The sequence below is a fragment of the Camelus bactrianus genome, chromosome 5 (genome assembly GCF_048773025.1).
Source record: "Camelus bactrianus isolate YW-2024 breed Bactrian camel chromosome 5, ASM4877302v1, whole genome shotgun sequence".
NCBI lineage: Eukaryota > Metazoa > Chordata > Mammalia > Artiodactyla > Camelidae > Camelus > Camelus bactrianus.
In genome coordinates, this window is record NC_133543.1 from 29,050,924 (window position 1) to 29,068,574 (window position 17,651).

At 35.6% G+C, this 17,651-nt stretch overlaps 1 protein-coding gene across 1 annotated transcript in view; it reads right to left on the bottom strand.

Annotated features, from left to right (window-relative positions):
- Window positions 1-17,651, bottom strand: part of LRP1B (LDL receptor related protein 1B) — a 1,597,029-nt gene that overhangs the window by 439,629 nt on the left and 1,139,749 nt on the right. The window contains exons 36-37 of the mRNA XM_074363587.1: window positions 4,407-4,541; window positions 3,689-3,818 (exon numbers count right to left, since the gene is read on the bottom strand). Coding sequence (XP_074219688.1) covers window positions 3,689-3,818; window positions 4,407-4,541 — 265 coding nt within the window. The remainder of the gene's footprint in view (window positions 1-3,688; window positions 3,819-4,406; window positions 4,542-17,651) is intronic.

A 17,651-nucleotide genomic window follows, 5' to 3' on the forward strand; every position in this document is an offset into this window, starting at 1 on the left:
ATTTTCATTATAATTTTGTGCTAAAATGTTAAAACTTGGTATTTTTGGTATTTTTAATGCTTGATATTTTTGGTTATTAATTTCTGTAATGCTTAACACTGTATATGGATTACATACCATGTAACACACATATAGATACACACATATAAAGAGCACAACCTTTGGGGTTTAGAGAAACTGAACTCTCCTACATATCAAGTTAATGACAGAGGAATATATTTTAAATTGCTGACTCAGTTTCCTTATCTGCTAAATGGGGGAAATAATACCACTCTAGGTTTGTTGTGAGTTTTTCAGCAGAGTGAAAGGGGACCCACTGGTAATTCTGAGCAAAGTAGTAACAGCTACTTATGCTTGGGAAGGACCATTAGGCCACGACAAGAAGAGACTACAGGAGCATAAGGGCAGAAGATGGTAACCCACAATCCAGAAATGTTGGCAAGAGTGGTAACGACTCAGACTAGGGTAGGAGCAGTAAAAATTGTGAGCAGTATTTTGAAGCCAAAAGTAGTAGAACTCCTGGTATACTGAACACAGAATATGTGAGAGAGATACCCAGGATGATACTGGGTATTTTGGTCTAGGTAACTGAAAACATAGAATTGGCATCAACTAATGGAGAGGTCATTATTGTAGAGAAAGGTTCAGTTTAGTTTTGGACCTGTTAAGGATAAGACATCGGATGGATCTGTTCCAGTTATCTACTGATGCTTAACAAACCCCTCCAAATTTAGAAGCTTAAAACAACAATCATTTGTTTACTCATGAATCTGCAATTCAGCCGGAGCACAGCAGGAACAACTCATCTCTTCTCTACATCAACTGTGGTGACACCAAGGCTGGGGTGACAGAACAACTGGGACATGATCATCTGAAGGTTCACTCACTCAACATGTCTAGCAATTGGTGCTGGCCGTCAGCTGGGACCTTCACGAGGGTTGTTGGCTGCAACACCCCTAACGTGGCCTCTTTTATGGAGCTGCTTGACTTCCTTAAAGTAAAACAGCTAGCTCCTTAGAGTGTCCCAAGGGAATCAGGGAGAAGTGTTATCTTCTTTGATGGTATAGCCTCACAGGTTACATAGCGTTGCTTTCATAATAGTCACAGGTCCACCCAAATGTAAGCGTGTGGAAAGGGGGCTTCACTCTTTTTTGGAAAAGTGTCAACGTCACATTGTAAAAAAGAGCACGTGGGATGGCAAATATTGCTGTAACCATCTCGGAAAATGAAATCTGCCACAGATCTCTAGACAAAAATGTTAGATAAGCAGTTGAACATAAAAATCTAGAGTTCAGGAGGGAGGTCTGGTTTGGGTATACACGTTTCAGAGTCCTTAACATTTAAGTGGGATAAGACCACCAAATAAAGAAGAGAATAACATCAGAGACTAAATCCTGGGGAACTCTGACATTAAGGTGTTAAAAAGAAAAAGAAGTAAGAAAGGAGAATGAGTCGGGATGACTACTAAAACAGAAAAATCAGAAGAGGTGGCTTTCTTCTTCCTCCTATTAAGTCTTTGAAATCCATCTCAAGATCCTCCCTAGTAATAGCAACAGAGTTTGTTCAGCTATCCAGTGTATACTATTTGATTTGGTCTGGGGCCTGATTCCAGCTCAAGTGATGAAACATAACTTATCTAAATATGTCAAGACATTCTCTTCCCTTTGCCTACTGACTTACCTAAGGATGGGCATGTAACCCATTTCTGGCTAAGGTGAAAAAAAAAAAAAGACATTAATACTAAAACTTTCTCTTCCCAAATAAAACAATACAATCCAGCAAGAAAAAGGTTCTATCCTATCCCCCTCCTCTGTCTTTAGGTGTAAGCAAACTCTCTGAGGACGTGTCAAGTGTACTGTAATAATGGGGCTACAACATCAAGCATAAGACAAAATGTAATCTAGGAAAAGTGGTACGTGAAAAGGTAGAAAGAGAAGCTCCTACAGATTTAACACATTCTGTTAAAATTATGTCACTTGCATCCGTGAGAATTCCTAACCAATGCAGCTTTTTCAGTTTCTGTTTTATAATCTTAGTTTTAGCTCGAAGTGTGACAGATTTGTTGGCATGCTTTCTCTCGCCTATATTAAACTTCTTTGTTTCCTCTTTCACTGTACAGATATTATGACAATTGTGTAGCATTTGTCAAGAAAGAGAAGCAAGCAATGATACTGGGGAAAGTACATTCAACCTATAACAAATAGGAAAGAATGTGGATTTTCATGAGAGTTGATTTGATGTTTCACATAGATTGACTTCATTTCTAAATCACTGTTCCTTATACTTGTTTATCTAATATACCTTTGTGTGACCACCCTCGCTTCACTGTTTTTTACTCCAAAAGGCATAGGAGTTTTATTAACATAAAAATACCTACTTAAAAAAAAAAACCCTCTACAGTCAAGTCATAATAGCAATGTGAGAAACACAATAGGGAGGAGTAATATAAAATTTTATAATAGGACTGCCTTTACATTATTGTTTAAGGGAAAAATGGTTATCAGTCAGCAACTTACTCTTTACCAGCCACTGTACCAAGCCCTGGGGATGGAGAAACAGACCAAACACACATAGCTCTTCTCACAGAGATTTAGTAAAGAATAGAGACATCATCCAGCCCAGTGAAAAACAGTGCTACTGAGTAAATAAGTGTAAGTGAATAAGCAAGGATTAGTGCACAGGATTTATAAAAATAGAAGTACTGGGTGCTCTGGTATCATATAACAGAATGATAAAATCTGTTTGCAAAGCCAGAGAAAGATAAATAAAATTTATCAAGGTGAGAGTAGGAAGGAGAATACTGCAGGTAAAGGGGAAGAGCTGCTCCAAGGCTACGAGTGGAAGAGAATAGGAAATACTTTGAAATATTTCAAAAATCTAAGAAGTCCAACAGAGACTGAGAGAGTGAAGAGCCAGGAGCAGGAATTTGTGGTTGAAAACTTACATAGGGCTTGATTAAGAAGGATCATAACAGAAATTTCAGACTTTGGTGAGGTTAGGAGATCAACTGGGAAGTTACTGCAGTGGTATCTGTGTCATGCAAGAACAGATGTAATCAGGGTGGAGGCAATGAAGATGCAAAGTGGTAGACTGATCATGTTTGGAAGGAAAAAAAATCAGAATTTGGTGTCAGCTTGAATTAATTTCAGTTTTAGATATGTTACGGTGTCCAAATGGAAATTGGAAATGTCAAGAAGACAGGTAGACATACTTACCTGAACTTAAGATGAAAAAAAAAAAAAAAAAAAAAAGCTTGGGGTGAACATGTTGATACGGCACTTACAGATACATAAATGGAAACTGAAGCCTTAGAGATACTGGAGAATAAGGCTAGCTACCAAGTGGTTATTCCATTCACTCACAAATAACTGACTCCCTTATATGTAAATAGTTACAGGGCAGAGCTTTAAAATGAGAATCTAGAAAAATGTCGACGTGCTACTCATTTGGATTTATATACACATGAAAGAGCTGCATGATAAATGTGAACTCATCAAATATGTACTAAAATACACATGACAAAGTGAAAATAAACTTTTACTCCTGTTTAGGTAAAATATTTTTGAGATTTGTTTTAGACATTATGACTAAAAATAAAAATTAATATTGATGTTTGGAGTTTTTTTAAAATAGACCTTAAGAAAATTCACCTAACCCCCCCCAAATATATATAAAATGTTAACTTTACCCTTTCTGTGGGTACAGAGTTATAGATCTCGGTTGATCCAGGCCTTGGGAAATAACCACATAACGGAAAGAACCATTGAGTCTTGCAACTTCAATTAAGTTGAAGCCATGATCTGCCCAATATATGTTACCTAGGAGAAACACAGACATGTTTATAATATAGCTGTGAGAAAAAAGTTACGTAATTATTTAATTAACCTTCTTAGCATTCCCATAACCATTAAAAATTATTTACTTCTATATTCCTTTTTAATATGTGCATTTCCTAAGCAGAAAGCCGTAACTAAATATGCAAATACTTCCCACTCTCACATATCTGTGGTTTACACCATATAATGATACACTCACATGTTAAAAATAAATTGAAACTTCTTTCACCTGAAGAAGGGCTCTATTTTTATTTTCTACTGACTTCAGGAAAAAGAGAACTTCTAACTTTTTTGTTTACCAGCTTCATGGAACTCTCAGGAGATTTGGGCAAAGTTAACACTACATCATCTACTTCTACATAAAAACACTTATCCAAGGCTCAAAAGCATTAGAAAAAGTGAAGCCAAAAGCAAAAGATGCTATTTACCCCTGCGGCTAGAAGTACCAAAAAAAAAACAAAAACAAAAAAAACGCCACTATTATGAGTTAGAAACAGAATTTTTATGAAGCAGACTGAGCCCCTAACAATATACGTGCGAAACCAAAACAGAGGAAGTCATGGGTTGTACCAGCAATCCAGTCAACAGCTATCCCCTCCACTCTTCCCAAGCCATTAGTAACGATGTCTTCTTTCCAAGTCTGATCTCTTTTAGCCCGGCTAATTTTATTGAAGCCCATGTCTGTCCAGTAGATGGTATCATTTTCTATGGATAAAAAAGGAAGGAAAAAACACATGGAAACACACTATAAAAGGTACTGACTGACATATGTATTAGGAGGACGTATTACATCAGTATTTGGGGGCAGTTATCATCCTGGTTGTGCTGGAGCGTAAGTGTTCTTCAGGAAAATTTACTAGTACAAATGGTAAGAAAAATACGAAAACAACATGAGAAAATCTAGTCAAATGGTTTTTTAAGAAGCATTTTTGAAATATATGTGGAAATAATGTATCACATACTTTTACTTTTTTTTCTTTATTTCCCTACTCATTTTAACTTGGTAAATACTTATACCCCATGAATTTTCTAACTTGATATCAAACCATATTATTTTGGACTATAGTTTCTCTCCTAACATCTATTCTTGTGTCCGAGTCCTCTAAATATAATGAGAATATCCTGAAGATAATCAGCAAAGTCTCAGAGTAGATGGAGAATGGAAAGAAGCATAGGGGCATTTCAAATATATCAAGGGTGCTTTAAGCATAAGGTCATTCAAAACGTACAAAGCCTTAAAAATACCTTATCATCCAATTATTCCTTTCGAGGTAACCTTCCCAAATGTCAACTACAAACCCCAGGCATTCTTTTTCAAACTCTCACTGTACAAATGGGCTTAAGAACACTTGAAGAATGACTCTATGCTATCACAGAGTCTTTAAATAACAGTGCTTTTTGAATATTTGAATGAAAAATGTGTCTAAAGACTATAAACGAAATATATTACATCTGCATGCATATGTATAAAGGGTAACAATTATAGACCAATGATGCTAAATACAGTTACCAGAAAGACACTGGGGACAAATCATTAAATAATAAATTTGTCACCAACAAGTTAGTTTTTGTGTTGTGACCTACATGGCCATTTGGAGAACAAATCCTTTAAGACCAATATAATTTCCATCTGGCACAGTGACAGACTATGGAAATAAAGAAAAAGCTATTAGTATAATAAAGCCATTTATCAGGACGTTTGGGGATTCTCCTTCAAACAAAATATAGCCTAAATTCTTTTACCTATTTGGGGAAAAATTTCAAATAGCCTCTATTCCCAACAGTGGTTAAGTCAGATAGACAACTGCTTGAAGCAGAGCAGACATCATTTTCAAATATGTATCTGGAAAGCAAGGACTTGTTCGATTTTTTCCACTTTTGTCAAAGTATCAGTTAATGTGTTTCCATAATTGAAAGAGTGAATCAATCAACAAAAGTAGTCATTATTTTTCATCAATATTAAGTATTACATGTAGAGTCCAACTCTTGTGCAAACATTAGACCCATACATCCAGCTGCCTACTTTGTTATCTCCACTTGTATGTAGAAAAGGCAATCTTGATGTGCAGAGGACAAATCCTGAATTTCTGCCTGACACCTGCTTCTCCTGCAGTCGTCCACATGGCAGCTCCCCATGCCATGGTGATATATATGGTGGAGGCTACCTCCCTCCTTTGTTTCTTGGGCTTAAAACCTCCTATTGTCCTTGATCACCTTTTCTCACACTTCACATTGAATCCGTCACCAAATACTCTCATCTTTAATCTATTACTAAATATTTTGGCTCTTTTCATCCTTCTTTCAAATCCTACCCCTCATCCCACCACCTCACACTCTCCATTTATAATGCAATGCGAGCCATGACTAACTCTCACCCGAAGGGCTGCAAGAGCCTCTAACCCGGGGCCACCTTCCAGTCTTGCCTCAAGATTCCCCTTCCCTCGTGAGCCTCTTCTCCACTTAGGGGCCATCGTTACTCTACTAAAAAGTAAATAAGACCATTTATCTCCCCATCACTCAGACTTTCTAATCACTTTCCATCTCATCCAAGGTAAAAAGCAAAGTTGCTTCCCAGGACCTTCATCATCTACCCACATCCTTCAACACTCTTTCAGCACCTAACCTTCCACTCCCCCCTCTTCTCACCCGTCTCCAGCAACAAGACCTTCCTCTTCCTAAAATAAAGCAAATACTGTTCAGTCTAAGGGTCTTTGCACTACTTCGTCTTCTGTTCGGAATGCTCTTTTCCTAGATACCTGCACAGCTCTTTCTTAGCTCCAATATTCCCCTTTCTTATTAAAAATTGCCCTGACTACTCAATAGAAATTATTTTCTGGCCATGCTCCATTTCCCTTAAAAACCTATTTTTCTCCATAGCAATTATTACTGTCAAACACATTATATAATTATTGGTTGGTTTCTTTAGTGTCAGTCTTGTCTCACAGAAATATAATGTCTTTGAGGGCTGGGATTTAATTTTCTTCACTGCTTTATCCCTGGCACCTGGAATAGTGCCTGGTACATAGTAAGTTGAAAGTACACATCTGGTGAATAAATGAATGAATGTGATGTGCTGTACAAAGACTGGTTGGGAGAGGAGAGAAGGAAGACACAGCTCTTACCATGAGAAACTTTACAAGCTAATTAAGGAACAGAACGTATGCACATGAAAAATGACCAACAATTCATGGTAGTGTGGCATGAACAGCATATAGGTAGTAAAGACAAGTGTTTTTATGAGTTCAAAGAAGACACTGACAAGAACTTCACCAGTATTAGGAAAAAAAGGACTCTAAATGTTTATGTGACCTTACTTTCATATTACTAAAAGATTAGCCAGCTCTGCAAAATTTTATTCTCATTTTTTTCTCACATACACCACTACATCTTGCATATACTTTTACCATATTGAGCTGAAATTGCACCTTTGCCTTTCTCCTTAGAAAATGACTATGAGGCATTTCATAGGTAGGGAATGTAACTGACCCGACCTTTGCCAACACAGTCACATGTTCAGTAGACACTTCATGAATATTCAATATGTGGATAATAGATTAATTTGTAATGCTGCGGCAATCTCTAAATGGTTAAGTAAGATCATAGCACTGAGGAACTAGAGGTTTCCTTGTATTCTTTTAGGTATATTTGCAAGAATAGTAAGTAAATCAATCATGTAGTGATGCATTAAGGAGGACCATCACTCATTCATAACCAAATCTCCTTTTGTTATCAATGTTTTCACGTATATATTAGACATCTACACACTCTAAATAGAATAATTTCATCAAGATATAAGAATATGTTTTCTAATATCTGTGAAAATTTGTAAAATAAACATAAATTAGGGTGAGTGACTTATTTAGTAACAGAATCAGGCTGAAAGATGACAGAATTTTACAACAAAGTGTAAAGATACAAAATGGAAATATATATGAAAATAGTAAGAGAAGAAAAGGCTATCATAATTATATTCTGACACTTCCAAAAAAATTTTTTTTCACTTTAATTATCCCCATTCAACAGATACTTATAGAATTCTTAATATGTGCTAAGCATTCTTATGGCCATAAGAATACAGTGAATGTGACAGACAGACCCTGAAATCATGGAATTTGCTTCTGGAGTTGAATTTGGAGTAAACTAACTTAAGGCACATGATAATAAGTAATGTATAATATAATTGTAAAACTGGCAAATAAAATGTGTAATTTAAGGTAATAACACATAGTGGCCTATTTCCTTACGATTAATTAACAAACACTTATTGGTCACCGTTGTGGACACACTAAACTCCATTTTATCTTGGGCTGTTGGGTCCTAGAAAATTCAAAGCCATGTTTCATGCTATTTTGGAAAACCCTATACAAATACGGGGGGGGAAAAAGATAAAATACAATGTATAAGGTTACCATGCTTCTCTCTTCTAATGAAACAATCACCAGCATACTAGGAAGGTTTCTGACCAAAGTAAGAGGAGTCTAAAACTGGGTTCTTATCATTGTTCCACTATTTACCATGAGGCTTGCACAAAGTTATCTCGTCTCTCCTGGCTCACTTTCCTTGTATAAACATAATTTGAGAGAAAGCAAGAGAGATACAAACATAACTAAGAGAAAGCAGAGTTTAGATGACTGTTAGGTTCTCTTTCAATTTTGTTCTAAGCTAAGAATTAATTTTTTACTTTCACTTAAAGGGAATATAGTATCCCAAAGTACTGTCCAATTTTAGCTGTAATATAGATCTTCCTTTTCCCCTGTAAGTTTTCCTCATATTAAGTAGCTCTATTGTCTGGAGCTAAAAAGGATAAAGCATATGATTTTTCCCAGAACATGCTACTAGTTGCTATTAAGTCACTTTTTTTCCCCAAGTGCACAACTTTACATCTATTCTATTAAATGCCAGCTTGTTAAATTTGATCAGGGATCCTGCCTGTTGACAGTTCAAAAAAAATCATATGTTATCCAATGAATCTTTTTTGCGATATCCACAAACTTGGTAAATAAGTTTTATATATCTTTATTCAAACTAGTGATAGAAATGTATAGAACTGGATCCCTTTGAGACTAATTGTTTCACTGTTTACTATGCCTTTGTAATTTATAATTTATGCATATTTAAGTGCACAAATCTTAGTGTAGCACTTAATGAATTTTTCTTATGGAATATAGCCATGTAACTACCACCCAGATCAAGATACAGATCACTGTCAGCATCTCAAAGGTCCCCTTTGTGTTCTGCCCAAATCAGAAGCCCTCATCTTCCCCAGTGGGCAGCCACTATGCTGACTTTTATCACCATAGACTGGTTTTCCGAGTTTGCTATGATATCATACAGTACATTTTTTGGCTTGACTTCTCTCATTCACTATTATGATTATTATACTGATCCTTTTGGCTGCACATAACTTGCTTTTCTGTGGTGTGAAAGTATCATAAATTGTGTACGTATTTTAGACACTCAGATTGCATCCAATTTCTAACTATTATGAATAATGATATGAACATTCTTGCCCATGTCTTACAGCGGACATACACTGTCATTTCTGTTGGGTACATACCCAGAGGGAGAATTGCTGAGTCACAGCATAGCTTTAGTAGGTAGGACTTATTTTAACACATTAATCAATTATCTCAAACAATTTTCCCCCAATTAAGAATCTAGTCTAGGACTTTCTATAACTACTATTGAACTCCACTAGCACCTTCATATTCAACTGATTCAACCATGAAGACCTCCATGAAGCACAGATGAACCACGCAAAAAATTCTAAAGATTCTTATTTCCAGGAACTAGCCATCATGTTTATCTATCTTGGTTCATAGTGTTACATTGTCAGGTAAAGGACAAATGACTGGCCATCTGCAACAATGTGGACGAAGACAGAGTATTATGCTTTGTGAAGTAAGTCAGACAGAGAAAGACAAATTCTCTATGTTACCATTTATATACGGAATCCAAAAAATAAAACAGAGGAGTGTATATAACAAAACAAAAGAGACTCAGAGATATAGAAAATAGACTAGTGGTTACCACTGGGGACAAGGAAGTGGGAAGAGCCAAGACAGGGGTATGGGATTAAGAGATACAAACTACTGCATATGAAACGGGTAAGTAACAAGGATATGGTACACAGCACGAGGAATTATGGTCATTATTTTGTAATAACTTTAACTGGAGTATAACGTATAGAAATATTGAATTACTATGCTATACACCTGAAACTAATACAATATTATAAATCAACTATACTTCAATAAAAAAATTAATGAGTAAAACTATGAAAATAAATGAGAAGGGCTGCATTCCAGTAATACTTTGTTTACCAAAAAAAATTACTTAAACAGAAATTGAAGTACTAAAATATACAAATTTGACTAGCTTAATTTTTCTATCTAGTTTTTTTGTTTCCATCCTGTTGGATCCATTATACTCTCTCATATTTTAAAAATAGATGATTATGCTCAATCCCGAAAGTTAACTTAACGGAAAATTCTGTATAAAGTGTGTTGTCATTTCTTTGTAACCTTCAGACTTGAGTTCTAGAGGGTATTTTATCTATGGTTATTCACCTATTGTCAACCGATACACTCTCTACTACTCTGTAGAGACAGCTGTTAGGATTTTGTTGTTATATTTTTAGCTTTTGTTGTTACGTACAAATAAGATCTGGCTGTAGGGAATCAACACAAACTTGTGGCAGCAATGGTATAGAGAACCTGCACTTTTAACTCCGATTGTTGGATCCACAAAGAACAATATCCCCCGCCCTGCCACCACTCCAACTCTTACTTGGACTTTCTTTGCTACCACTTTCAGATGAGCTGGTTGCAGACAACTTTCTCACCTTTAAGGTCAGAAATATAAGCATTTCTTAAGAAAAAAAAATATATCAGCAGTGATCTTAACAGGCCCAGGAATATAATTGTTTCTACATTCGAAAAGACTTGTCTTAAGGCTACACAATCCATTAACTCCTCTAGTTCAGCTAAGATAATGGTCTCCAAACTGATTTTCATTCTAAAACTTTGACAGATATGACAGTTACCTCTAATCTAAACCTTCTCTTTCACTCTTTCAAATATCACCTTCTCTAATTTTTGGAAAGAAGAGACTGGCATATCACTCCTACATTTTCCAGTCATGTTTCTCAATGCAGTATTTCATTTCTGTCCTGTCTCATTTCAGCCCAGATACAGGACTCGGCTTTTTTTTTAATTATTTAAATCCACGTCTTACTCTCACCCACAGTCACATGCAGAACGATATATACAAAGTTGAAATACAAACAGTACAACACAAAGTATGGAAACACGGGATAGGAAGATTTAGTACAATAACATAAAAACTTCAAACTGAAAATTAGATGCCCTTATTCTAAAAGGTGCTCTGGCCACACGCTCCCCTAGCCCCCAGGTTATTTTCAGTGGCAGCTTCATACTGTGCCCCAGGCTCACACTTTATCCCCAGCTCCTCCCCCCACCCTTTCATCTCAGTTTATCATTCCCTCCCCTTTCTGATTAATCACTCTTCAAAAAGAAACCACTGCCCCCGTTTTCAGCAACAGGGCTGCCTTTTTGTAATTTAAATTCAGTGGTTCTCAAATGGCTGCCCATTCAAATTGCCTGGGGAAGTTTTAAAAGAATTCTGAAGATGCAGCCACACCTGAGATTTAAAACTGCGTAGTCTGGGGTAGTGTGCTGCTGGAGAACTACTAGTTCACCTGTCAGAAGTACAGATAAGAAGAAGGACACTTGTTATTTCGCTTGTTAGAGCTCGAGGAGGAGATTTCAATTATGAAATGCTACTCCCCCCCCAGCCACGTCCCATCTTAGGACCCATTACAATCTCACTGCTATTAATGGCCCATACTAATGGGATTTTCAAAGGCAGAAGGTGGAGAAAAGGCTTGACAGAAACTCCAGAATAGCAGCTCCAGGGATTTTTTTTTTCTCCAGTTGTGGGGAGACTTTAACTTGAAAAAAATTATTAAAAAAAAAATGTTCAGTTGCTTCTGATATACCACTGGCCCCAGATCTGTTAGAAACCACTGCTCTTCAATCTATGCTTGAATCAAGCCCAAATCACAAGGCAGCTCATAAGATTACTGTGCTTTGATCCTTCTCCAGTCCCAACAAGCTGCCTTTTACTGAACTACCTATGTGTCCTATGTCACAGGTAAGTACCTTCTGCTTGATTTTTAAAAAATTATATAGACATTGTGAGCCCTGAAATTGATTATATTTCTCTCCCTGCACTAGTTATTAGAAATACGAAAATTAAATTTGCTGCCAACTTCAAAAATACAGAATTTTACAACGTGCATCTTATCTCTAGTTTCACGTAACTTTTTTCTTCCCTAGTTTCTCTCTTAGCACTCATTTTCTCCACCTTAACTGTTCACCTTATTACAATCCCTGCATTTTGGGAAGCTACATAAAATGATTTTTAGAACTAGATAAGATAGAAGTTTTTAACATATCAAATCATATGTTATAGACAAGTAACATCAAAGTTGAGGAGCTAGCAAGTGATACTTTAGGGAATGACTAGGAAAACCAAGAAAATCCAAGGCAATGCAAAAAAAAAAAAGTTAAACTCATGGTTTTTACTTTTTTGTCTCTTGTCCTTTTAAAATTTCTATTTGGGTGTATATTTTATAATGCATTAAGTGATAATATATAATATAGTAATAATTATACTCTTTATAAGCAAATAATTTATTACTAAAATAACTAACCACATGTATGTTGTGAAATCACTGTTTAACTAGTAAGTTGCATAATCAAAATGAAAGGTTTAGTACTACTGGTGCAGCTGGTGGTCTCCAATCATGCCCCATTCTTGGCGCACTGTGCATCCTGGGGCACCAGTTGCAACCTCTAGAGCAGACTAAGCGTTACAGAAACTGAGAGGAGGACAAGGTCAGTCAAGGTGATCAGGAAAGACTTCATGGAAGAAGTGAATCTTTGGCTGATCCTTGAGACTGGGGAGCATTTGGATTAGGACTGATGCACAAAATAGTTTACGGAAGCCTAGTTCAGATAAAGAACCAACTTAACAAACGTGGTCACCTTTGTAATAGGAGGGAAGGGGCAACAAGGTCATTTGAGGAAGAGGTGTGAGCAAACACTGTGATGACAGTCAGCTCTGAATTATCAGTGGCCTGGGTACAGATAAGAATTAAGTTGTACTTTTTATTCTTTTCCAACTTTGAAATCATTTCTTCAAACATTTTGCAGGTTAATAATGACCCAAGTTCTCGATATTCCACATGAAGAGGGATTCAATAATAAAGTGCTAATGAATTACATTTGTTTCTTTTATTTTGAGAAAGGCCAATCAATACAAACGCTAACGGGCAATTTTCCTACAGCAACAAATCAGTACGCACCCCATCTTGTGAGTAAACAAAATAAAATCTGCAGACTTCAAAGGTCTTAGATATCTTAATCCCCTTAAGGTACAATGTTATGAAACCTTAGATAATGTACATTCTCCTTTAAATTACTGTTTCATCAAATAAGAAATATATGCCTGTCTAGTTTTTGTGTCCTGAATGGAATTTGCATTAAACATACTTATTATAAAAGCAATTCCATTTGCAGGTTTTGAACTGTTTCCTCTCAGGGTAACCAAAAGAATCTTTCATATTTTCTTAAACATTCACTGTTTTATTGTCTTCAAAGCCATTGCACTGTGCTGTTCCTCATATGCATTAAGACAGTTCTCACAGCCCCAGTGTGCCTCATTGTGACTTTCAGGCAGAACTAAAATGTGCTGTCCCACTCTCACCTTCAGATTAGAAGAGGACTGACTGCAGCTCCCAGGAGAAATTGTTTTAATTTATTCTGTTTTAGACTTCCAACACTAAGCTGTAAAATTGAGACAGCGTGTTGAATAGATGTATCTTCAGGGGACACCTACTCAGACATTTCTTCAGGAAACCATCAACCTGTTTCAGGAAACACTGCCATTCTGTTTCACTTTTATTTTTGAATAGGAGAAGGCAGAAGTCTTGTTCCTCAAATGCTTGGTTTCTATGTTATGCCTCAAATTAGTAAATCAGACAAGGATGGAGTATAAACCTTAAAAAAACAGAGGACTTTCCAGCAAATACATTTGGACTTTTATTCTTCCTCACCCCTGGTGAAAAAAGAAAATAACCAACCGACTTAAGAAATTTACTGGAGAAGAATGTTGCATAATAACTAACGGTCTGCATACTGTGTTCCGATTTCCCGCGTTGTAGATCTCAGCCCTTCCCTTAGTGGCTCTATGACATGGGAAAGTTACTTAATATCTTTTTGTTCAGTTTCCCAATGTGTACATTGGGAATAATAGAGTTGCTGTGAGGATAAATAAATGAATGCTTTGTTAAAGCACTTACTGCCTGGTACATAATAAATATAATAAAGTATCAATTATTAAAATTAAAACTACAAAGTAAACGACATAACAAAATGAAAAGTATACTAATAAATTTGGCAATTTTGTAGGCTTTTGAAGTTTTAATGTGGTTTTAGTTTAACATACTATCATCTTTATAAATGTAAAACTAGACAGAAAATATTTGGATATTTCCTCTGTAAAAGGAGAAGCATCTAATATGATTTATTATCATACAAGGAAATCACAAAGAAGATAGAACATTTCCTGAAAATAAACACTCAAACAGTGCTATATATTTTCAAAGCCACTGTCTACGATTATATTAAAAGTTAACAGTGATTTGGATGCGTAGCGACACCCGTATTTTCAGAAAGGCAAAGTTAAGTTTAGCATTAAAAGTTACATGAAAGTTTGCTTTAAAGATAACTTGATACTCAGTGTGTATTGTACTTAAAAAGCAGGCCCCAGAATAATTTTTTTAGAATAAAAAAATTTATTATTGGCACTGGTAAAAAACAAATAAATTCCTGTCCTCAATGGCTGTCTTAAACATTATGCATATCATATAATTCATAGGTGATAGATAGACAAGAACTTTATGATATAATCATTTTCTAGCTTAACTTTACTGTTAATGAATCACAGCTAACATGACAATAAAATACAGTATATCGGGGGAGGGTACAGCTCAAGTGGCAGAGTGCATGCTTATCATGCACACGGTCCTGAGTTCAATCCCCAGTACCGCCATTAAAAAAAGTTAATAAATAAATCTAATTACCTCCCCCCACTAAATAAATAAATAAATAAGTGTGCTCTTTTTGAGCTTTCAGAAAAAAACACGATGATTCTTTTTCATGAACCAGTTCTGGCTAAAATTTACAAAAAATATATATATCAATACTTTTTATTGAAGGCTAGATGTATTATAGAGGGCATCAAAATGACCAGGAAGCCTCCTTCAGCTCTCCCAGGGAATCAATAACCCTCTTGTAAGTACTTGGCAGCCATATGCACCAACTGTCATTTTACAGTAAGTCTCACTTGTTTCTCAACCTATACTGACAGTGCATTAAAAGAAAGGCTCCATTTTACCTTTCTAGTTAGCTCAGAAGCCAGTGCGTTACTTTGGACAACAAAGGTAAAAAACTCAATGAATGAATAATCTAGCATGAACTCATGCATTCTTGTCATGAAGACGTTCAAGTTCAGCATGTCAGAAGGTGAACCTATCAGGGCTGCTCTAAATCTGCTCCTGTGCCCTCTCTCACCTGCTGGGAGGAAAATTGTCCTCTTCACCCAAACTAAAGATCAGAGCCTTGCACTTGATTCCTCTGCATCTATTTACTTTACCACCACATCTGATCAATCACCAAGACCTGCATGTTTTCACTCCTTTTTGTTTTTTTAATCCGCATATACTACCACAGTTTCATTTGGGTCCTCACCTTCTCTCTTTTGAATGATTGCAACAGCTTCCTAAACCATTTCCCTTCCTACAGTTTTATCTTCCTCAAACCCATTCTCACAAATGTTGGGGTAACTTACTTAAATGCAAATCAGATCTTCTCACTATTGTTCATGTTCCTAGGTTTCTCATGACCATAGGATGAAGTTCAGATCCCTTAGTAAGTCATACAAAACCTTCTATGATCAAGAACAGTGGCCCCGAACAGTTTTGATGAGTGAAATAATTTGAGTTTTCACCTTCTCTTGTTCTCTCTCTCTCTAAATAAATATTAATCTATTATACATGTACACATATGTGAAACAAATGGAAAAATACAAATTCTTAAAGGTACAAGAAAAATTAAATATGAAGTTTTAATACATTTCCCCCTATATTTGACTATATTATTCAGTTACAGGGCAGGCACCTTGTGTCCCTCTTAAAAAAGATTCTGCCCATAGAACTTCCTTGGTTTTGTCTAATACATCTTCCTGCTTCAGACTTGACTCTAAAAGCACTACCCTGGTTGTAGTTGCCCTCAATCCCTGTACACACACCCATCACATCATTTCTCAACTCTATGCCTTTTCTTGTTATCATTTCTTCTGCACGTCTTTTCCCAGGAAACTATTATTCAGACATTAAGACTCATGCATTACTCCTCCAGGAAGCCTTCTTGATTATTCCAGTCTAATTCACTATCGCCCTTGTTGCTCTCATGATAACTGAATAAATGTTAGTATTTAATTTAACAATAATACAAATAGAATCAAGTAAAAAAAAAAAAAGTTAAAAGCAGAGTATTATCTAGAGCCAAGAAGGATAAGATAAATAATAATTTGCTCAGAAGATAAAAATAATTTCCTAAGGTACTAATATTTCAGATGATTGTTGAATAAGCTAAAGAACGAATATGCACTGTATCCTATTAATGAAACCATGTATTCCCTTCTATAGGAAAATATTAAAATCAGGCAGCAGGATATAATTCTAGTAAGTATCATTTCATAATAAATTTCATTGTATATCAACTGTTAGTTAAGTGAGCAAAATGTGTTTCATGAAGTTGAAGCTCAAGAGTCAGTATGTTTTGAAATTTTGAGTATTTAAAATTACAACGTTTGACAGACTACACAAAAAGATACAGTATTTGTCTTAAATTGTTTCATATGACTCAATAATAAAATTATATGATGTCTTGAATTTGCTTGAATTAGATTAAACAAATTGGTCACAAATTAATATAGGCGATGGGCACAGGAGGGAGGGTTCCTTATACACTTGTATTTTTTTTTAATGTATGTTTGACAGTTTCCATGGTAAAAGTTTAAAAACTGCTCCACCAGCTTGCAAAGAAGTCCTCATTTTAATGATTATTCCTAAGTAGATTCAAAAAATTTTATGATAATAAAATATATCAAAAAGCTCTAATCTTTAATATAATTTAATTGGGTGAAACTCTCAATATTCTATCCATGCAGGAAACTAAGAAACTCCAACAATTTCAGCAAAATTGTACCTAAACTATACTTTATTAACCAGAGAGTCTGCATTTTAGGAATGGAGTAATAGTTTAAATAACATAACCTTGAAGCAAAAAAAGTATTCATATGAGCTAGACTTTGGAGCATACATATTAAAAATAGTCATATTCTTGGTCTCAGCAGAATTAGAAACAAGTTTACCAAAAATAGAGTCTTGAAGCAGCTCAGGCAAGGGTTGATTTTTCACCTCAATTAAACCATGTTCATGCTGATGAGAGGTTAAAGATTATATTAGAAAACTAACTGTAATGAAATGGAAAAAAGATAAAAAGATCTCCATATCAGCTTACATTATCTAGTAAATGAAGAGATATGTAATTTAATAAAAAAATAATAAGGTAGGCTCAGACATTTAAAAACAATGTACTGCATCCTGGAGAGAGAGAGAGAAAAAAAAAAAGACTCCTTAAGAAATTGTGATTCAGTGAGAAT